At 43.9% G+C, this 23,043-nt stretch overlaps 4 protein-coding genes across 5 annotated transcripts; 2 read left to right on the forward strand and 2 right to left on the reverse strand.

Moving 5' to 3' along the window:
* Window positions 1-33: 33 nt before the first annotated feature.
* LOC4351663 (probable L-ascorbate peroxidase 6, chloroplastic/mitochondrial) lies at window positions 34-3,884 on the reverse strand. Its single transcript, NM_001423354.1, has 11 exons — window positions 3,735-3,884; window positions 3,482-3,604; window positions 3,015-3,135; window positions 2,842-2,942; window positions 2,652-2,739; window positions 1,555-1,622; window positions 1,387-1,473; window positions 812-886; window positions 648-725; window positions 447-551; window positions 34-365 (listed from the first exon to the last, which is right to left on the reverse strand). Exons 1-11 carry the CDS (start codon window positions 3,798-3,800, stop codon window positions 348-350), a joined length of 930 nt encoding a protein of 309 aa, NP_001410283.1. The 5' UTR covers window positions 3,801-3,884; the 3' UTR covers window positions 34-347.
* Window positions 3,885-4,576: 692 nt separating this feature from the next.
* LOC4351664 (probable L-ascorbate peroxidase 5, chloroplastic) lies at window positions 4,577-8,067 on the reverse strand. Of its 2 annotated transcripts, none has more exons than NM_001423353.1 (11): window positions 7,928-8,067; window positions 7,695-7,826; window positions 7,271-7,391; window positions 7,089-7,189; window positions 6,902-6,989; window positions 5,812-5,879; window positions 5,638-5,724; window positions 5,363-5,437; window positions 5,206-5,283; window positions 5,002-5,106; window positions 4,577-4,908 (listed from the first exon to the last, which is right to left on the reverse strand). In NM_001423353.1, the coding sequence occupies exons 1-11, from the start codon at window positions 8,015-8,017 to the stop codon at window positions 4,891-4,893; spliced, it is 963 nt and encodes a 320-aa protein (NP_001410282.1). In that variant the 5' UTR covers window positions 8,018-8,067; the 3' UTR covers window positions 4,577-4,890. The 2 variants fall into 2 exon arrangements, with proteins under 2 accessions (NP_001410282.1, XP_015618475.1); XM_015762989.3 differs by having other exon boundaries at window positions 4,655-4,908; window positions 5,617-5,724; window positions 7,928-8,051.
* Window positions 8,068-10,739: 2,672 nt separating this feature from the next.
* LOC9271134 (probable methyltransferase PMT26) lies at window positions 10,740-15,352 on the forward strand. Its single transcript, XM_066306543.1, has 5 exons — window positions 10,740-11,021; window positions 11,455-13,603; window positions 13,687-14,134; window positions 14,571-14,765; window positions 14,938-15,352. Exons 2-5 carry the CDS (start codon window positions 11,503-11,505, stop codon window positions 15,164-15,166), a joined length of 2,973 nt encoding a protein of 990 aa, XP_066162640.1. The 5' UTR covers window positions 10,740-11,021; window positions 11,455-11,502; the 3' UTR covers window positions 15,167-15,352.
* A 5,850-nt stretch (window positions 15,353-21,202) lies between these two features.
* Window positions 21,203-21,996, forward strand: LOC107276631 (bidirectional sugar transporter SWEET7c). The gene is made up of 2 exons (XM_015763671.1): window positions 21,203-21,339; window positions 21,411-21,996. Exons 1-2 carry the CDS (start codon window positions 21,203-21,205, stop codon window positions 21,994-21,996), a joined length of 723 nt encoding a protein of 240 aa, XP_015619157.1.
* Window positions 21,997-23,043: the final 1,047 nt, after the last annotated feature.

Consider the following 23,043-nt stretch of genomic DNA (forward strand, 5'->3'; position numbering starts at 1 on the left):
TTGCTGGTTATGTACAGTCCTACTTGGGAAATATCACAAAAGGATTCAGTAATAAATTATGTCATATATTTTGATCATCCTGTGTAAGAGCTCAATGCAGACATCATCTAAAACATTGTATTGTAATGTGCCAAAATGTTTGGTCCTGGAAACGAAAATGGCCACCGCTATTTTTATTTCTAATGGAGAGCACAACTCAATACAAAACACCAACATCACATTTGCCGATCAATGGATTAAATTTCTGGATCGGTAATAAAACCATAATATGCTCTATAGTAGCAAGAAGAAACAGGGTATCGTCTTGTTCATTCGCCAAAATGCAGCTCATCGGCAGCAGACGCCACTTATTCCAGTGAAATACCCTGTGTCATTTCAGTGATAACCATGTCAAGTTGACTGCACATTTTTTAATTCCAGTAATGTTAGTCTTTAATCTCACTTACCTTTGGAGGATCAAACTTTGCTCCGAGATTGCTCAGTTTGGCATGAGCTTCAGCATAGTCTTCAAAAAATGCATCCTGATCTGCGGCGTACTTTTCAGCATAGATCTTCAGGCATGGCAAGCAAGCAAAACTTTTTAGTTTAGAGCGTCACTTTTGATTTGCAGTTCTTTACAACAAGAGCTGATGAGAATCTTCACTAACCTTGAATGATGAGTCCTCAAAGAGCACAGCATCAGTAGGCAGAACTAGAAGGTCCTCATCTCGGCGTTCTTTGATGTCCTTAAATTTTATGCAGACTAACATAAGTTTTGTAAATTGTAACTGCTATCATGTTTGGTATTGATAAAGAAAATAGTGCATCCTACCTTGAAGTAGCTATTATCAAACTTCAGCCACTGTGATGTCCAAGATTGCCCTCCAGGTGCACCAGGTCCGTTTTTCTTTGCGAGTCAAAAGAAATTAATCAATTAGCCAAACAAGAAATTCAACATTCAGAACATTCATCAGCAAGAACTTCATGAAGGAGTGCATGCTAGATATAGTTAATACTGCAAGTCTACTACCCACAAGAACATATTTGAAAGCATATAAGCACTGTAGTAGGAAAGTTTGTAGCATTGATGCTAATATAGGTCATCCGCGATTAGAGATGAAGCATAATATGGTCAACTAACACAACAGCGCAGAAGCATCTCTTTATTTTCTTCGGTGAAGTAGTAATAAATCATATAAAGATCTTCAATACAGAGCTTTTACAAGGAAGAGATATATGCAAGATCAATAAGCATTGCCAGTGATGACAACTTAATTATCCCATTGGCTAATCTAAAAAATACGTAGTAACTAAATAACATGCAATACTCCAAAATGAATCATGGACAAGGCGTTACTAAAATCAGAACAATAACCTACTACTGATATAACTATATAAGTTACATACAGTGTATTTAGTTTCTGGTTTGCCCCATCCACTGCGCTCTGGTCTAGATCGTCCAAGTGTATGAGCTCCTGACAATGCAACAATTTCCTACAGATCACAAAACAGATGTAACTAGCAAATCCCCAGAAAAAGTTGTTTGGAATATTGAATGAAGCAATCTGCAAGTACCTTGTCACTCAGGCCCATTCTATAGAATACTTCTCGTAGATGTTCCGCAGGTGAAGGAGGGCCAGCAGCTGAAAGGGTGGAAATGTAAAATATAGGGAACAAAATTGCAACAGAAAGCACATGCATATGAAAGAGGATTAGATCATCATCAGCACTAGATTTCAAATATCAAAGTACACTATAAGACACAGCAGGAAATATATCAATGTCATGTGAATACAAAAACAAACAGCTGAAAGTGCTGCAATTCTTGGGGAGCTATATTTTATCAATCTCACAGGTTAAGTGCAATCATAGCACTGATTTTCATTCTGCACAGCATGTGCAGCTTACAATTTTTCTGTTATATTGCAATTGGGGTAATCTTTCTTACACATTTGCATGTCCAAAATGTTATTACACCAGATTACAGAGCTCACGGTGGCAATATTTCATAAGAAACTTGTTTTTTCATGCTTTTAGCCAGTTAGCATCAATTTTAGTACTTCATGAAGTAAAACCCATAGATACATGGATAAGATACCACGCCTAAACCTTCTAAATAAGTTGAATCTGAGAGGCATTACCACGAATGTAATAGCCTATTATAGGCAGACCATTGTCCATTTAAGAAAATAAATTTATCATTAAAGAAGAAATAAAACAGGACTATTACAGTAGGTTAGCAAGAAAACTATCAATTTATATTAATGTCTTCTATTGTTGACACTACATCTAAATAATTTGATTTTGATGTAAATAGATTGCAGACAAATAAAGATGGATATGCGCGATTTCCTATGTCAATCAGGTATCTCAATTGCATGATAACCCATAAATTGAGATTAAACAAGAGGACCAATAGAGTATATTTGTAACTTCATTTCTGAGTGTTGGAACACATATCAGTTCTGCTCTGAAAGTTATCAATATTCTAGGTTTAATGAATAAGGAGAAAGTAGAATTTGCGAAATGAAGCTGCAAGAAGATGGCCAATTGTAATAGCAACTTGGGATCAGTGTGACATGACACTAAAGGTACAGCATTATATTTTAGTTTCCAGATGATAAATCACGGTAACGAACAAATTTGGGCTACAGAACCCAAAAGCTACTGACCAGGAAGTCTCCCCTCTGGCGGGCATTGTTCAGGGGCAGCAACATCAACCCTTCCATAGATCATGGGGATCTTGGGGCCACCGGCTTCCTGAGTTTTAAAACAGACCAAAGCAATCATATCAGCATTAAATAATAAATACTGTTTGAATGATAGTTCATAGTTATCATTAGACTAAAGTGACAAAAGGACCTCAATGGCTGTAGCACTGGCGAGCTGAAACAGATCTGCATAAGTGACACCTGCATGCTTGTCTTTGATGGGCTGGATCAGCTTCAAAGCATTCACAAGACCTGAAGTAGAGGGTTATTGTAAGGATAACCATGAATCACGAACAATAGATAATGACAGAACAGAAGCACTACCTGCATTAGCCGCATGTTTTAACTCAATTTCGAATCTCAAGCTACCATTGGCACCACCACACTTTGGCCATTCAGTAATGTTCTTGTCATAAGTACCAGCATCATGCCACCCTAACCGAACCTGCAACCAAGGTTAACCCAGCAGACAAGTCATAAATATGCAATGTTCGATCAAGCAGATGCAGAACCATGAACTGCACAAATCTAGCGAATATTGTGCATAGAACGTGTTACAGTCTTCTTGCACACAGGTGAACTAGAGCAGTTGCATCTTCTCGAAGTAAAAGTTACTGTTTTAAATAGCATAATCGACCAGTTAACTAAACACACAAAGAACAATCTTTTGTAGAGATGCGAAATCCATGGATATAGCTAGACAATCTAAAATCCCATTATACTCTTCGAACCATACAAACCCGCAATCTTTGCACAAGAACACTAAAGCAGCAAAGCATATATTAGCATACCAGGATGGGATGGCAGGAGGTGGACTTGAGCAGCTGCTTGACGTCCTCCCGCGCGCCCCGCAGCTCAGCCGCCGCGTCCCCCGCCGCCGCCGCCGACGAGCTCGCCGGACGCCTCCCGAGCTCCTTCACGGGGGAGAAAATGAACAAAAATCATCAAGAAAGGGACATCGCTAAATCAAGAACCGGTCCGCCGCCGGCGCGGGTAATGAACAGCGAAAGGGAGGGGGGGAGGCGTCGTAGGTGGTACTAGTACCTGAAGAGAGGGGAGGGGAGAGGCGGCGGAGAGGCCGCGGCGGAGGAGGCGGTGGACGACGGCCATGTCGGCGGCGGCGGAGGTGGGGAGAGGAGGGTTTTGGTGGCGTTTTGGGAGTGGTTCGCTGCTCCGTGGTCAGGGGAGGAATCTACCAATAGCAAAATTTCACTCTCTTTTTGTGTGTGTGTGTGTGTGTGTTTTTTTTTTGGAATTCTTTAACTAGTTCGTTTGATTGGGGGGGAGAAGAGTGGAAGACACATACTCCCTCCATCCCAAAATTTTCGACACCGTTGACTTTTTTAAAAATATTTAACCATTAATCTTATTTAAAAAAATTAAGTAATTATTAATTCTTTTCCCGTCATTTGATTTATTGTTAAATATATTTTTATGTATACATATAGTTTTACACATTTCACAGAAGTTTTTGAATAAGACGAATGGTCAAACATATTTAAAAAAGTCAACGGCGTCAAGGAGGGAGTATTTAGGTTGAGTTATTTAGGCCTCTTCTTTTTCTTAAGTTCAAACTTCAATTTTCTCGTTTTTATTAGCACGTTTTTCAAACGGTTAAATGTTACTTTCTTTTAAAAAAATAATTATATATATGGAAGTTGTTTAAAAAACAAATAAATCTATTTTTTCAAGTTTATAATAGTTAATATTTAATTTTTTTAAGATAATTAATCATATACTAATGAGCTTTCTCATTTCGCGTACAATACAAATCTTCCTCCTCCATGAGAAACCGAAGGAACCCGTGCTAGCATGTTGGGTGTCACAACTCACAACTCGCAACTATAGTTTGATCTTAATGCTAAATAAGTATGTTAGAAATAATGTAGGAACTCACAATTCACATTACTATCTTCGTTATATAAAAACCTAGTATTATCTAACTGAGGTTGTGATGCATCTAATTGTTGACCTGAACAAATTTGGTTGCTCTTTTTCGAGCTATCTTTATAATATAGTACAATAGATAAGATGGCAAGCAGTAACACAGCTCAATACACAGCACCAGCATCACATTTACAATAAGTTAAATTTCTGGATGGGTAGTAAAACCAGAATATGCTCTATAGTAGCAAGAACAAACAAGGTATTATCTTGTTTATCACTCGCCAAAATGCAGTTCATCGGCAGCTGACGCCAGCTATTCAAGTGAAATACCCTGTGCCATTTCAGCGATAATAAGCAAGTCAAGTTGACTGGACATTTTCTCCATTCCAATAATGGAAGTGAGGAAGTCTTTAATCTCATTTACCTTTGGAGGATCAAACTTTGCCCCAAGATTGCTCAGTTTGGCATGAGCTTCAGCATAGTCTTCGAAAAATGCATCCTGATCCTCAGCATACTTTTCAGCATGGATCTTCAGGCATGACAAGCAAGCAAAAAAAGAAAAAAATTTAGAGCATCACTTTTGATTTGCAATTCTTTACAACACTAGCTGATGAGCAACTTCACTAACCTTGAATGATGAGTCCTCAAAGAGCACAGCATCAGTAGGGAGAACTAGAAGATCCTCATCTCGGCGTTCTTTGATTTCCTGAATATGTATGCAGACTTGCATAAGTTCTATTACTGCTATAATGCTTAGTATTAATATAGAAAATTGTGCATCCTACCTTGAAGTAGCTGTTGTCAAACTTGAGCCACTCAGATGTCCAAGATTGCCCTCCAGGAGCACCAGGCCCATTTTCCTTTGCCAGTCAAGAAAAATAATCAATTAGCCAGATAACAAATTCACCATCAGAAGAACAAATTCACCATCAGAAGAACTTCATGAAGGTGTGCTAATCTAAAAATAGTAATAACTAAATAGCATGCAATACTCGAAAATGCATCAATGGACAAGGTGTTCTTAAAATCAGAACAATACCAACTGCTGTAAGTTACATACAGTGTATTTTGTTTCTGGTTTACCCCATCCACTACGCTCTGGTCTAGCTCGACCAAGTGTATGAGCTCCTGACAACGCAACAATTTCCTGCAGATCGCGAAACAGATGAGACTAGCCAATGCAAACCCCCCAGAAAAGTTGTTTGGAATATTGAATCAACCAGTTTGCAAGTACCTTGTCACTCAGGCCCATTCTGTAGAATACTTCTCGCAAGTGTTCAGCAGGTGAAGGTGGGTCAGCAGCTGAAAGGGTGGAAATGTAAAATGCAGGGAACAACATTGTACCAACAGAAACAACATTAAAAGGAAAGAGGATTAGATCATCGTCAGTATACGACAGAGCAGGAAATATATCAATGCCATGTGATTACAAAAACCAAACAGCTGAAATTGCAGCAAGACTAGGGAAGCAATATTTCATCAGTTTCACAGGCAAAGCACGATCACATGCCTGATTTTTATTCTGCGCAGCATGGGCAGCTTTAAATTTTCCTTAAATTGTAACTGGAGTAATTTTTCTTGCACATTTGCGTATCCAAAATGTGATTACACCAGATTATAGAGCTCACAGTAGCAATATTTCATAACTTGTTTCTTTCTTTTTTTTTTAGTCTGTTCACACCAATTTTGGTATTTCACAAACTAAAATCCACAGATACATGAATAAGGTACCCTGCCTAAACCTTCTAAATAAGTTGGACCTGGGAAACATTACCAGGAATGCAACAACCTATTATAGGCAGACCATTATCTGTTTAAAAATAACAGGCCACCTACAATGAGTTAGTAGCAAGAAAAAATTTACAATTATATTTATGTCCTCTATTATTGACACTACGTTAACATACTTTGGTGTGAGTACATACAACAGACAAATAAAGATTTTGATATGGGTGGTTCCTTAAAGTGAGAGGTGTACAAGCTTGAAAAGGATTACATCAATCAGGTATCTCAGTTGCATTGCATGTAACTCGTAAATTGAGATAAAAGGAGAGGACAAATAGAGTAAATTTGTAAGTTTATTTCTGTGTTTTGAAACGCATATCAATTAAATTTCAATGCTCTAGAACATATCAATATTCTAAGTTTAATGAATTAGAAGAAAGTAGCATCTGGGAAATGAAGTTGTAAGATGATGACCCACTGCAATAGTAACTTGAGATCGGTATGACATGACACTAAAGGGACAGCATTATAGTTTTGTTTATAGACGACAAATCATGGTTATGAACAAATTTGGTCTACAGAACCTAAAAGTTACTGACCAGGAAGTCTCCCCTCAGGTGGGCATTCTTCACCATCAGCAACATCAGCCCTTCCATAGATCATGGGGATCTTGGGGCCACCGGCTTCCTGAAATGCGAAAGCCAAAGCAGTCATATCACCACTAAATAAGGAAGAACTATTTGAATGATAGATATCATTAGATTAGATTAGAAGTGCCAGAAGGACCTCAATGGCTGTAGCACTGGCAAGTTGAAATATATCTGCATAAGTGACACCTGCATACTTGCTCTTGATGGGAATGACCAAGAATAACGCCTTCAGAAGACCTGCAGCAGAGAACTACTGTAAGAATCATCATATATGCATCAGGAACCAACTGATACTTAATGGACCAGACGCGCCACTACCTTTGTTAGCTGCATGTACTAACTCAACTCCAAATCTCAAGCTACCATTCGCACCACCACACTTTGGCCATTCAGTGATGTTCTTATCGTAAGTGCCAGCGTCATGCCACCCTAACCGAACCTGAAACCAATGGTAACTCAGCAGACATGTCATAAATATGCATGTTTGATCAAGAAGATGCACAACCATGAACCACGCAAATATAGCGAATACTAAAAAAAAATAGCTATTCCTCATCAGTCATCCCCTCAAAGTCTAAAATTATTGGTTCGAACAGCATAATCTACCAGTTAACTAAACACGCAATCACATAGACCATATTGTTAGCACTAGTTCACTACATATCACAGTGATAACGAACTTGTTTACAGATGCAAAATTTGACAGCTAGACAGATAATCTAAAAATTTTTGTACAGGGTACCAGGATGGGATGGCAGGGGTTGGACTTGAGCAGCTGCCTGACGTCCTCCCGCGCGGCGCGCAGCTCAGCCTCCACGTCCCCCGCAGCCGCCGCCGCCGACGACGACGAGCTCGCCGGACGCCTGCCGAGCTCCTTCGCGGGGAAAGCGAAAGAAACATCACCGATAAAAAAAATCAAGAAACCGTGCGCCGGCGCGGGTAATGGACGCCGAGGGGAGCGTGAATAGGTGGTACCTGAGGGGAGACGAGGAGGAGGCCGCGGAGAGAAGGGAGGGGAGAGGCGGCGGAGAGCCCGCGGCGGAGGATGCGGTGCACGACGGCCATGTCGGCGCCGGAGTCGAGGGGAGAGGAAGGGTTTGGGGGGGGGGGGGGGGGTTTGGCCGTTTGGGGAGTGGTTTGCTTCTTTTTTTCCGTTTGTTTGAGTTTGGGAAGATTAAATCTTTTGTTGTAGAATATATAGCAACCTATAATAAAAGATTTGATACTATATAAATATGAAGAAAGATCTATTCAAATCTATATAGTACTAAAATATGTTAAATCTCATACTGCTCATTTTTCAATATATGACGCCGTTGATATTTTGATAAACATTTGAACATTCGTCTTATTCAAAATTTATGTGCAAATATAAAAAATTTAAGTCATACTTAAAAAAACATTTAACGATAAATCAAGTCACAATAAAATAAATAATAATTATATTTTTTTAATAAGACTAATGGTCTAACGTATCTTAAAAAGTCAACGGCGTCGTATACTAAAAACGAAGAGAGTACCATATATATTTTTAGGACAGAAGAAGTAGAAAAGTAAACACGCGAGAATCGTGTCTGCACTCTACAGGGTTCACGTTTGCGATAAAAATGTACAAAAATTGTAAACTTTTGAAGGTTTTGATGTTGGATAAAAGTGGAGTGCGAGTTAATTATTAAATGGTTTTTGAGAATTCAAAATTAAAACAGTAAATTTGACCAAAATTTGGAGAAAATCATTCAAACTGCTAGGAGTCAGGATTCCGTGCTCAATTGGAAAGATGAACCGTGGGTTTCTGTCACACAGTCATAGCTCACATTACTGATTTTGATATCGATGCTGAATAATCTGTTGGAAATAATTTTGGGAGTCCAGTTGCATGGAATTTTTACTTTAGGTTACAAATATGAAATATGATTTAAACTAGACTTTGAAATTATAATGACCATGTGCATCCATAGGATTGGATTAAATATTGTGGTAGAGCTATTGTATTTTTTTTCCATAGGATGAAAACTCCATGTCTAGGCTTTAATTGCTTGTTTTTGCAATAGAATCAAATTGGTCGCTTTCCCTTTTCTAATACATTATCTTTTTCTGAAACCAACAATGACAAGTGCTCTGCCGGATATAACTGAGAAAGAGTAAAAGTCAGATAATACAAAAGGTTTAGGGAAAATGGAGAATAGATGAGGTTACAACTTTTGAGACTTGAGAGGTTACAAGGGTTAAATAACACAGCTTTTACGACGGGCTCGCTGATCTAAATCCTCCAATTCCTCCCTAACCAGATGTTCCACCAATAAGTGAGTAGAGCTCCAAGACTTATTTTTGCTTGCTGTGGTGGTCTTAACGAGGTTAGTTGAGAATAATACCTGAGATTTGGTGAAATCCCTTTATATAATCTTTGTTGATTGCATCTAGCGACGAGCACACGAATTTTACTCCTTAGGAAGTTGGAGGTATCGTCATGAAGACTAAAACCTCAAAACTTTTTCAGTGTATAGTTGTCAAGATCGTGTGGATAATTAATTTGTTTGTCTTATTATTTTTCCATTTTAGTATTTATTTAAACCGTAGATGCTTAAAGTTTGGTGATGCAATGACTATGAGCAAGCAATTTTGAGGCTGAAAGTCGTTGCTCTCTCTTGCTAAAGAAAAACAGGATATGTTAGCATGTTGCAACAGGTGGAAGAACAACTTTTGCATGCTTACTCCTAACCAGCGGATTTATTAATGAGTAAATTTCCAAAAACTATAACTTTAGTGACAAAACTAGTACTGTAGCAGCATATAACGTAAAAGTTGCAGTTTTGTGATAATTTCCCACACTATTGTCGCAGCAAACTGAAACATGTCGCTAATGTTGCAGCAAACTGATAGTTTTGTCACTAAAGTTGCAGTTTTATGAAATTTACTCTCTATTAATTAGTTGCACACGAAGTGTATAAGAAGCATGAAAAAGAAAACGGTATATAATGCATGGAAAGGATTAGCCAGCCAAGCTTCCCCTTGACGCGTCAACTCCTGTAGAGTCAGCTACACTTCACCAGTAAGTACATGCATCTTTCATCCTGCACCATGGAATTTCCAGCAATGTATTCGTCCGTTCCAAAAATATAATTATGTTTACACCTACTTTCATATCTCAACAACGATATATCTTTACTCTAAGGTCCCTTCGAATTGGAGGATTGCTTTACAAATTTTGGAGGATTCAGTTTTCTAAGGAATTTTTATATGTTCGTAAGAAGGGAATGGAAATTTTTCATAGGATTGCATTTCTATAGCCAATTTCATAGGAAAAAAGAAGAAGACGTCCAACAATTTTGGAAACCTTTTTCTTTGTTTGTTTTCTGTTATTGAAGGGATTATCTTCATTTTTCATTTGTTTTTCATTCCTGTAAGATAAAAGAAACACACCCCTTCAATTCCTGCATTTTTTCTAATTTCTTTTTGTGTTTATTATATCCTGCGTTTCAAATGTGGCCATATATAAGAAATATTCCCCATTCAATCGCCAAAATTTGAGAAGCACTCGACCCTTGTTCGTGAATGAAAACTTCTCTTTAATTTCCCATTGATTTGATCCAGCTAATTAATTAATTCGATCCATTTCTGCATAGTTTGCAATTTTGCATGGTGATGGCGCCAAAAACCCGGAGAGAGTGGTGTTCGTGGACGTCACCCCATTTTCTCCTCGCTTCCCGCGTAATCCTCCCTTAACACAAACTCCCCGCGCTAATAAAAGATTAGCCAACGAGAGGAACAAGGAGACGACGCATGCGTCCATGCCCCGGTTGCTTCTTGTTGGGAAATAGAAACGGGGTAGATTGCATTTTGAATTTCTCTCTCTCTTCATCTGCCTCACTTTCTCTCTCTACTTCACTTCTTCTTCTTCTTCTCTTCTCCCAAGCAAAGCAACAGCTCGAGATCGATCTAGTACTGTGGCTGCTAGCTGCATATATAAGTAATGGTGCATATTTGATCTCGCTTTCGCAACCGTTCGATTGGTTTGAGGATCAATTGATTTGGAGATTTTTTTGAGTGTGTTCAATTCATCACTCATCAGGTCAGTTTCAATCCAGGATGTTGTTTTGTTGTACTGTTTCTTGGTTGCTAATTATGCTAGGATGTTCGTTTCATTTGTGCTTAATTTTGTTGAATTTTGGCGCATGTTTAACTAATAGATCACCTTCTTTTGTATAATGTAGGTAGTAATAACCCAAACAATCTGATCTGTAAACAGGAATTCCATTATTGTTTCTTGTCATTAGCATTTGCAACATTTCAGACAGTGTCTCTGTCCACATAACATAAACAAATAAACTGTCTAAATAAGATACTCAGACAGTTTCTTACTGGAGTAATAATATGCTATATTGATCAGTGTGATTAGATTGTTACTGATGTGGAATTTGGATTTCAAATCCCAGATCAATTTACACATAATTTGTTCACTCCAAAATAAGAGGCTAATAAGCCTTTCCTGTGTGAATGTGCAGAGAGTGTGAAGTGCCTACTGCATGAGCTAGCTGTGAGCCTGTCACAAGATGCCGTTGTTTGATCGGGATCGGTACCAGCGGCTGGATGGCAACGGCGGCGGCGGCGGCGGAGGACGCCGTTCTTCGCCGTCGTCCTGCTCGACGGCGACCATCGTCCTGTTCGTGGCGCTCTGCCTCGTCGGCGCGTGGATGATGTCGTCGACGGGAAACGTCCCGATGGCCGTGTCGCCGGAGGACAAGCCGCCGGCGGTGGTCAAGGAGGACGACGCGTCGTCCATCGACGTCACCGACGGCGTCAAGGGTCGCGGCGGCGGCGGCGATGGCGGCGACACGCCGCGAACTACGGACGAGGCAGCCGACGACGTTGGCAAGAAAGTCCAAGATGCCGGCGACACGGCGAAGACGACGGACGACGTCGGGGACACCGGCGTGAAAGGCGGCGGCGTTGACACGCAAACGGCGACGGATGCGGTCGCCAAGACCACCACCGGAGGCACGGGGGCGGGGGAGTCCGGCAAGCCCGCCGGCGACAAGGTAGGCGACGGCGAGACGACGACGACGTCGAAGAACCAGACATTCTCCGACGAGAACGGCAAGACGGAGGGCGGCGAGGTGGTGAGCCCAGAAGATCCCGACAAGCAGAGCGCCGACGATGCGCCAACCGACGGCAAGGACACCGGCGACCAAGCCAGCGGCGATGCCGACGAGGCGCCGTCGACGGACACGAAGGGGAAAAAGAACAGCACGGCGGAGGAGCCCAGGGACACCAAGGACGCCGGCGAGAACGCCGATGAGGCTTCCACCGAGACTAAGGCTGACAAGAGCTCCGACGATACGCCCACCGACGCGAAGGCGACCGGCGACGGCGGCACGCCGTCGAAGAACCAGACGTCATTCGACGACGAGAACGGGAAGATGGACGGCGTCGAGACGGTGGCAGAGGACGGCAAGGTCACGGAGAAGAGCTCCGAACAAGTTCCCACCAATGGCGACGACGGCGGCGGCGGCGGCGAGGCGCAAACCACCGACGACGACACGGCCACCGGCGCGTCATCGAACAACCAAACTATCAGCGACATGAACGACGACTCGAACACGACGACGACGACGACGACGACACTCGCAGCCGTGGACAGCAGCAATGGCACAGTCTCCCAAACAACAGAGGACGACGCGCCGGCGAACAGCGCCGCCGCCGCCGCCGCCGCCACCGAAAAGATCAATCCGGCGGCGGAGCAGGAGCTCCTCCCGAGCGGCCAGGCTGAGCTGCTGAACGAGACGGCGTCGGCGGTGGCGCAGAACGGCTCGTTCCCGACGCAGGCGTCGGAGTCGAGCGCCGAGAAGAAGGCGCGCGACAGAAACAAGAACAAGAGCAACGGCAGCGACACGGCGGCGGCGGCGGCGGTGGCGGTGGCGCACGGGTGGAAGCTCTGCAACGTGAGCACCGGCGAGGACTACATCCCGTGCCTGGACAACGAGGCGGCGATCAAGAAGCTCAAGACGACCAAGCACTACGAGCACCGTGAGCGACACTGCCCCGCCGCGGCGCCGACGTGCCTCGTCCCGCTCCCCGGCGGCTACCGGCGGCCGATCCCGTGGCCGTACAGCCGCGACAAGATCTGGTACCACAACGTGCCGCACACCAAGCTGGCGTCGTACAAGGGGCACCAGAACTGGGTGAAGGTCTCCGGCGAGCACCTGACGTTCCCCGGCGGCGGGACGCAGTTCATAAACGGCGCGGCGCACTACATCGACCTGATCGAGGAGGCGGTCCCGGCGGTGGCGTGGGGGCGGCGCAGCCGCGTCGTGCTCGACGTCGGCTGCGGCGTGGCCAGCTTCGGCGGCTTCCTGTTCGACCGCGACGCGCTCACCATGTCGCTGGCGCCCAAGGACGAGCACGAGGCGCAGGTGCAGTTCGCGCTGGAGCGCGGCATCCCGGCCATCTCCGCCGTCATGGGCACCAAGCGCCTCCCCTTCCCCGGCGGCGCCTACGACGCCGTCCACTGCGCGCGCTGCCGCGTGCCATGGCACATCTGGGGCGGCAAGCTCCTCCTCGAGGTCAACCGCCTCCTCCGCCCCGGCGGCCTCTTCGTCTGGTCCGCCACGCCGGTCTACCGGAAGACGCCGGAGGACGTCCAGATCTGGCACGGTGAGCTCCCCTCCCCCATTAATTCTTCTCATCTCATATGCCTCGCTCTTACTCCTCGCCGCGCCGCGCTGCGCCGCACGCAGACATGGCGGCGCTCACCAAGTCCATGTGCTGGAAGATGGTGAAGAAGACGAACGACACCGTGGACGAGACGGCCATGGTGATCTTCAAGAAGCCGACGAGCAACGGCTGCTACAGCAACCGGGAGAAGCCGGAGCCGCCGCTCTGCGACGCCGACGACGACCCCAACGCCGCGTGGAACATCACGCTGCGGGCGTGCATGCACCGCCTGCCCACCAACAAGTCCGTCCGCGGCGCGCGGTGGCCGGAGCTGTGGCCGGAGCGGATGTCGGCGGCGCCCTACTGGCTGTCGCACAGCCAGGTCGGCGTCTACGGCAAGCCGGCGCCAGACGACTTCGCGGCGGACGAGGAGCACTGGAACCACGTCGTCAACAGCTCGTACCTCGCCGGCGTCGGCATCGACTGGAGCAACGTCAGGAACGTCATGGACATGCGAGCCGTGTATGGCGGGTACGACACCACTACACGATTGGAAACTATTTTGATGCCTCGAGTTTGTTTAAAAAAACATTCCAACGATTATAAAAAAAATCTTAAAGAATTTTAATAACACTCATACAACATATCACTTCACAAAATTTTAAATCCAAACTCAGCCGAAACATTGAGATATTAAAAAACTAAATTTAACATATGAATAGTATTGTACTGTTCACATCCGAATTTTTTATTTGTGGGTTGCATTTAACTTGATTTTTAAGTACTGATAGATGTTGTTATACTCTACATTATTAAATTTTTTAGAATGTTCTACAACTATTTACATTGAATTTAAAAGAAAAAAGATAAATAACGGGACATCCCCTCAACGGTTTAAAATCCACTCCCATCCAAACACCCTGCATCGCATCGCATCAATGACATTGTCATCTTCTTCCTCGATCAGGTTCGCGGCGGCATTGAAGGACATGAATGTGTGGGTGATGAACGTGGTGCCAGTGGACTCGGCGGACACGCTGCCGATCATCTATGAGCGAGGGCTGTTTGGCATGTACCACGACTGGTGCGAGTCCTTCAGCACCTACCCTCGATCATACGACCTCCTCCACGCCGACCATCTCTTCTCCAAGCTCAAGAAAAGGTCACTACATACTACTCCTTACATTCCACATTATAATTCGCTTTGACTTTTTTGGCCAAAAAAGTCAAAGCGAATTATAATGTGGAACGGAGGGAGTACATTCTTTCGTCATTTCCCCCATTCAGAGCTGAGCTAGCCATCCATGGTGTCTCTTCTCTATCACCTTGTGCAGGTGCAAGCTGTTGCCGGTGATGGTCGAGGTGGACCGGATCCTGCGGCCGGAGGGGAAGCTGATCGTGCGGGACGGCCGCGACACGGCGGCGGAGGTGGAGAGCATCCTGAGGTCGTTGCACTGGGAGGTGAGGATGACGGTGTCCAAGCAGGGAGAGGTGATGCTCTGCGCCGAGAAGACGATGTGGCGGCCCAAGGAAGTCGAGAAGGCGGCGACGACGGCGAGCTAGTAGGGAAGAAGTTGATGATCATGGCTAGTAGTGCTTAGCACCAGAAAAAGAGTTTTGGCAAATATTGTGGCACGTTGTAATAAAAAAATGATGGTAGATTTGAGTAGAAATTAGACATGTCATAATTGAGTTTTGTATACAAGTTTTACAAAAGAGAGATGGTTAATTCAGTAGGTTTGTGTAGAATTGAGGCATGTTCAAACTATTAGGGATATTCCAGCTGATTACACGTGATCGGCTAGAATATCCTTAATACAAACTTTTCCAAGCGAGATTGAACGAAACAAATTGGGGACAAATTATTGGAGACAACAAGGCCTGAACAGTCATCTTAAATCCCAGTCGGCCTACATTTGGCTCTTATGTGGATCTTGATCACCCTTAATTGATGGACATAGTTCCTGTCTTTTCTATTGAAGAAAAAAAAAGAAAAACAAGGCCAGAATAGCCCAAAACGTAAACAACTTTTTTTTTAAAAAAAACGAAGCCAGCAAAGCTGGTCTTATATTAAGTAGGGGATGAAAAAGTATTTACAAGATCACCAAAATGGTGAAAGAGAGAGAGAGGGGAGAGAAAGAAGCTACTACTAAAACAATGAAAATGTTCTAGGCAGATAATCTCGTGATATTTGTTGTTCCACATATCTTCCATAGCTTGATTTCGTCCTGTATATTGTCTAGCAGCCGCGGCAGGGATTTTTCCTGATTCTGAAATGCTCATTTGTTCCGCTCGCACCATATTTCTCATGCTACCGGCATGTGAATTGATTTATTTTTTGCTTTAGCCCAAAACGTAAACAACTTTTAGTTTGCATAGTGAGTGACAATTTAGTTTGCGCGGCAATTTGTGATATTGTTAACAAGTACACTTAAGTCACACAAGAGCATAAACCATAATTGAGCGTTTGAAGAGCAGTTTTGATTTCTGCAAATGGGATCCGGAACCAGTAGAGGTGAACAGCGCGGTGCATTTGCTAGTTGTCATGCATTTATACCATTAGTTCTAGAATGGGCGGATGAGATGATAGAGCTACTGTACACGCCACCACAGTATTGTTTAGAGAGCGCCTCATCGGATGGCCAAATGCTTTGTCTGATCAGCCAAAGCTACCTCCAATTTAGCCAAACTTCAATGCATATTGGTTAGCTTATTTTACTTAAATGGCTGATCAGCTAAAGCATTTGGCCATCCGATGAGGCTGAGAGTAAATTGAACCACCATACAACAACTCAGTAAAAGGATACGGTATAGTACAAGAACTTAGTAATTTAGTATTATGCTGCAACAACTTGGCTAGGTACACGTTGTTTTGGTTAAAAAATACTAGTTGAGTTTTTTTCACGATGTCAATATGTCATCACATAGCAATCCTACAGATACTACCTTATAATCTTGAATTCAATCTCTAAGAATTACGTTACACATCCTATTTGCACATCTGGTTTGATTTTTTTTCTTCATATTCTCAAATCTCAACCGAAATATAATATTTTCTACATAGTAAAGTTTAATTCACTTTCAGTTGTCTGAACGAAATTATAAACATGCTTAAAAATACACACAGTATATTGACAAAATAGTAGTACTTAAAATTTAACGTGTATTAAAAAATGTTTGTAATAATTAAGTTGTCGCATCACTTCTTAACTTGTTGTATCAAAAGCGCACACCCATTACAAGTTGTTCCACTTATACGCTCACTTATAAAGTTCCTACACTAAATTGCACACACCTCGTTGCGCTAGAGCACACATTTTTTAATTCCTGTACCAAATTGCAGCAACATACCAAGTTGATGCATTGTGAATGCAATTTACTCTTTTTAGATGTAATGTTCATGCTATTGAATCACAAACTGATTTTATCGTTACTATCGTAGCTCCTCACTATAATGTAAATAAGGAAAGGATCCTACAACTTAACTGTTGTGCAGTTGAGCCATGACATATAAGCCATAGCAAAATAACATCCACATGTCAGTGACTTGCATCTATAGTTAAGTTGGAGGATCTGCTTCCCCCATAACATAGATCCCCTTATAAGTTCCAGGGTACACATTTCAATCTTGCCCTCATTAATTTTTTTCCTTCTCCCCTGCCACACATTTGGTGGCCAATGGTAAGTATTTTATTAATCTCTACTATTAAAAAAATAAGAAATGTTTCCGTCGTCCGTGAAAAAAAAAAATCAGGCGAAAAAAAAGAATCCGATTCCATCGACGCGGTAAAAAAAAGCGAAAAAAATTGAATATGTCCAATTCTCTATCTCTATCACAAACTCCCATCCGTTTGTAGGGAAAAAAATCCGTCATGTCCGATCTAGCGACGGTGTTCGTCCGTGTATATACAGCTTACAAGGCACAAAAGGATCGATCTAAATCCAGTCGGACAATCAATTATAAGTATTAGAAGTTCAGCACTACACTGACCAAAAATCCCAAGCATCCAATCTTAAGAAAGCACTAGCCTAATGTTACAAGTAAAATACATTCGTTAGAAATCAAAGTTTCTGCAAATTTCTTAGGAAAAGAGAGTGCCGATGAACGCTCAATTAGAAAAAGGAAAAAATATCTTACTTTCAATTTGAACTTGAATTTATACATTGGACAAATTTTCAAACTAAAATAATGCCTGCGCGAATGCGCGGGCTACCTTCTAGTTCAAATAATAGCAATAATAAACACTACAAGAAGAGAGAATCCATTCTATACCGAGTTCAATGATATGCCATCGACATTGTTTCTTTCTATAATATACCAACGACTTTATCACCTTGTTCTATAATACACCATTTGGTTGGGCCTTATTTTCAAAAATACCCAAAATACCCTAGAGACAAAAAATTAACAATTGATTTATTCTATTAGAAGTTTCTCAAAAATATGAAAATTTTTCTGTGGCCTATGTACACAACATAGAAGTTTGTATACAAGTTTCAAGTTTTTTCTGGATACTTAATTTTTAGAAAAAAAATACTTTTATGTCGTATATGAGAGAAAATATGCTTATAAAAGAGATAATACCACAAAAATACCTTATGTAGTTTATGAAATATGATTTATATTATAAACAACAATAAAAAGTATTTTATATGACATATAACAAATAAGTTATATTTTTTTATAAAAAATAGAAATGTAACAACTTGAAACTTCTATACGAATTTCCATGTTGTTTATAGAGGCAACGTAAAAGTTTTCATATTTTTCTGAAACTTCTAATAGGATAAATCAATTGTTAACCTTATATGTCTATAAGGGCATTTTAGGTATTTTTAAAAAGAAGGCTCAACTTAATGGTATATCGTAGAACAATTGATAAAAGTCGCTGGTATACTATAGAAAGATATAATGTCGATGGCAAATCGTTGGACTCGAACAAACTCGATGGTATAGAATGGGTTCTCTCCTACAAGAATGGTGACAGCCAAAAAAAAAAAAAAGGCCTCGTGCAGGGCTGGACTGGGGTCGATCTGGGGAGTATTCTCCCTCAACGCGCCCGCAAAATACCATTTTCGTTAAATCACATGGCCTTATTGTTTGCCCTATGGCTTATAAGCCAAAGCCAAAATTTGAATTTTAAAACTTAATTTTGAATTTGATTTTAATTCTTTTTCAACATAATTTTTTTCTACTTTGGCTTTTCGATCACTAAGAACATATATACAAAAAAATTTTACTTACATATCTTTTTTAATCGCTAATAAGCCGTTACAGCTTATAATAAAACTAGATCAACCGATGGGTAGTTGGGGACCTCAACCGAAACAAATGGCGTACAAACAACTGAACAAGAGCGAAACATGAACTCCCTCCATCCCACGCATAGTTAGCCCAGCGGGCCCTGATCTGTCCGTTTGGCCATGGCCCATGGGCCGTACGCTGCTCAGACTCGGAAGGAATAAGTTCATCCGAGGTCCCTTAACTTGTCAACGAATCCGATTTTCGTCCTTGAACACCAAAACCAGATACAACGGGTCCCTCAACTATTAAAACCGGTGCAGATAAGGTCCCCCGGCGGTTTAGAGGGCGGTTTTGGATGACGTGGTGCTTACGTGGCTATTTTGACTTGGTCTTTATCTGACGTGGCGCTGACGTGGCAATTCGATCTAGAAAAATAATAAAATTGTGGGGCCCACATGGTCAGTTTCAAAAAAAAAAGGTTGGACCCACGTGGGCCCCACATGTCATCCTCACTGCTCTCTTCTTCCTGCTATCCCCTCTCTCTCTTCTTTCCTACGATGTGGACTTGGGCGGCGGGCGGAGTGGGGCGACGGCAGCCGGAGCGGCGGCGCACGAAGCCGGCGGGACAGCCGCTCGCCAGTGGCGACCTCGATGATCTCCAGCCCCTCTACCTGCTTCGGCTGTTACCACTGAGGCAGGAACGGTGACCGAGCTGAGGCTAACCTCGTCGAGTGCTTGCCCGGCCTCGGCGTCGCCGGTATCCGGTCCGACGACAGGCACGTCACGGACCTTCGATGGCGTCGTGTGCCGGCTGCGGCTGCGGCTGCGTCAGCCTCGCCCGCGGCTGGAGCACCGGACGAAGACCCCCCCGCAGCCACTATCAGCATGGAAGACGAGGCACGTGGGGTGAGCACGTCGACTGCCTCTGGCTCAGACCACACATCTGGACCTACCGCACCGTCGACGAGGCCTCCGACCACTGGCTGCGGATGTACGGCCACCTCATCAGGTACGGCGAGGACGGTAGCAGCCTCGTCAGGGTGATGAATCTGCACTCCGTCGCCGTAGCAGCCGCCGCCGAAATCCGGTGGTTCGTAAGTGTGTAGAGCGAACATTTGTTTGTCATGCTGCAGCGTGTGTGATGTGAGCGAACATTTTGGCACTGAATTTTGTTCAAATTTCAACGGGATTTACTGAGGGAAATAATGGATTGTATCGTGAGTAGAATTGTAGAAATAGAATCGAACAGCAACTGCAGCAAGCAGTTTCCAATCCCTGTGAAGTCGTGGAGAGGGGAGAAGGAGAAAATGGCGACGTGCTCACCGTTCGCTTCCGGAAGCTGGCGGCCGACCAGATCAAGGGCGCCCGACGCCGACGACGCCCTCCTCCACGGCGCCGCTTGCGTCCCGACGCTCCGCTCCTGCGCCACCGCCGCCAGTCACTAGTCACTACCGCTTGCGCCCTGGGGCCCCGCGCGCCGCCGACGCCCTCCTTGACGCCACCGCCGCTTGCACCCTGTGGCCCTGCGCGCCGCCACCGCCCTGCTCCCGCGCCGCCGACGCCCAATAGCCGCATCGGTGGCCCGGTGCCCTCCTCAAACCCGTCGCCATCGGCGTCGTCGTCTTCGACAGCGGCGGCGGGGAAGCAGGTGGAGAGAAGCGGGAGCTCGCCCGCCACCACCCATAGCGAGGACGCCGTCGAGGTCAGTGAGCGGCGTGGAGGACGGTGGAAACGGTGGCGGGGCCGCAGATGGTGAGGTCAGGAGGAAGAAGATGAGGGTGAGAATGACTTGTGGGGCCCACGTGGGTCCCACCATTTTTATTAATTTGTATATGAAACTGATATGTGGGCCCCACAAGGTTTATTATTATTTTTTGGTCGAATTGCCACGTAAGCACCACGTGACCGAGTCAAATTCGCCACGTAGCTGCCACGTCAGCCAAAACCACCATCTAAACCGCCGAGGGACCTTATATGCACCGGTTTTGATAGTTGAGGGACCCGTTATATCTGGTTTTGGGGTTCAAGGACGAAAATCGAATTCGTTGATAAGTTAAGGGACCTCAGATGAACTTATTCCGACTCGGAAATGGTGGCCGACACGGAACGAGCTTTCCTAATTTTGTTCCCCGTCACCGGGACTCCGACACCGACCCTATCCAGATTCCAGAGCGTACCTCGGACGTACGCGACGTGTATAAATCCAGCCCTACGCCGCTTCAACGAGCTACCAACCAAACCAACACCAACCGCTACGTGTACGATCAGGCGAGCAATTTCAGCCTGAAATATTTTCAGCGCGCAAACCAAGCAAACAGGAAGGCGATCGACGTCCGCCGCCACCAGCCGGCGAGATGGTGTCCCCGGACTTGATCCGCAACGTGGTGGGCATCGTCGGCAACGTCATCTCCTTTGGCCTCTTCCTCTCGCCGGTGCCCATTTTCTGGCGGATCATCAAGAATAAGAATGTGCAGAACTTCAAGGCGGACCCGTACCTGGCCACGCTACTCAATTGCATATGCTTTGGGTCTTCTACGTCCTCCCTATCGTCCATCCCAACAGCATCCTCGTCGTCACCATCAACGGCATTAGCCTCGTCATAGAGGCCGTCTACCTTACCATCTTCTTCCTCTTCTCCGACAAGAAGAACAAGAAGAAAATGGGAGTGGTGCTCGCTACGGAGGCTCTCTTCATGGCGGCGGTAGCGGTCGGTGTGCTTTTGGGCGCGCACACCCATCAGAGGCGCTCTTTGATCGTCGGTATCCTCTGCGTCATCTTTGGCACCATCATGTACTCCTCACCACTCACCATCATGGTTGTGAAGACGAAGAGCGTGGAGTACATGCCGTTGCTGCTATCGGTGGTGAGCTTCCTCAACGGCCTTTGCTGGACGTTATACGCGCTCATCCGCTTCGACATCTTCATCACCATCCCCAATGGTCTTGGCGTGCTCTTTGCTATCATGCAACTCATCCTCTATGCCATCTACTACCGGACCACACCCAAGAAGCAGGATAAGAACCTTGAGCTGCCAACCGTCGCCCCCATCGCCAAGGACACCAGCATCGTCGCCCCTGTCAGCAATGACGACGACGTCAATGGCAGCACTGCCAGCCATGCCACCATCAATATCACGATTGAACCATAAGCTAGCTTAGTGATCGAACATAACTGGGTGTCTAACGCTCTAAGCTAGTTATGTGTTATCAACTTCTACATTCAAGTCATAGTACTTTTTTAGTAACCAATGTAATTTGCGTTTTTTTATCTCTTTGTGAAGTTGCGATTATATATTATTTTGATTTGTCAAATGGATTCCATAATTTCGGAATGAAATTTTCAAAAAAAAGGTTGTCTATCATCCTCTTCAGGATTGTTAATAGCCGTGCAAGAGGACCAACAGCAAAACATATCCCGGTGTACAGCACCATGTGACCAATATTTGATCAGCACCAGCAACCAAGTCCGTACCGTATTGTTCAGAGCATTGTGCAAAATCTCAGTAAAGAAACACAGAGAAAGGCAGTTCTTAAAGAAAATTCTAAGTCTATGGGACCTAAGATTGCATGATTATATCAATAGTCACCTCTGCCATTACCTTATTCATAGTAACTAGAAATATAACCTTCAGGAATGTGTGTGGTATGCATTGTGGGTTGTATTTGACAAACATATAAATATGTAATATCAACCTAATAACACCTGCCATGCTTCAAAAGTACGAATTCTCCACAAACTTTCTTCGTCATCGTTGCTTATAGATAATTATTTTCAAACTATTTTTAGTTTTATACTCTGCTAGCAATAGTGCCCATGCGTTGCAACGGGAAAAACACCATTTTGATAGTGTGACACCTTGAAAACCTCAAATCGGTAAAAATCAAGTCTAATTTGATATATGAACAAATAGGTAGAACCGAGTCTAATTTGATGAATTAGTATAGGATTTAGGATTTAGTTTTAGATTTATTTTTTCGAGCCTACTTAGAAGTTTATCCGACGGACTTTAATTTAAAAAAATCTGAGCCACATTGGTTGATCAAATTTTCTTTTGGCCCGGATCTTCCCAAGCTGGCCCAAACTTCAACGAGCCCATCTTCGGCGAGCCAAGTTAATTCGACGGCCCGCAAGCCGAGCAGCTGAGCGCAGCCCACATATGTGAGGACGGCTCAATGCACTTCCACGGCCCATTGGG

The sequence above is a fragment of the Oryza sativa genome, chromosome 12 (assembly GCF_034140825.1).
Source record: "Oryza sativa Japonica Group chromosome 12, ASM3414082v1".
Taxonomy (NCBI): Eukaryota; Viridiplantae; Streptophyta; class Magnoliopsida; order Poales; family Poaceae; genus Oryza; species Oryza sativa.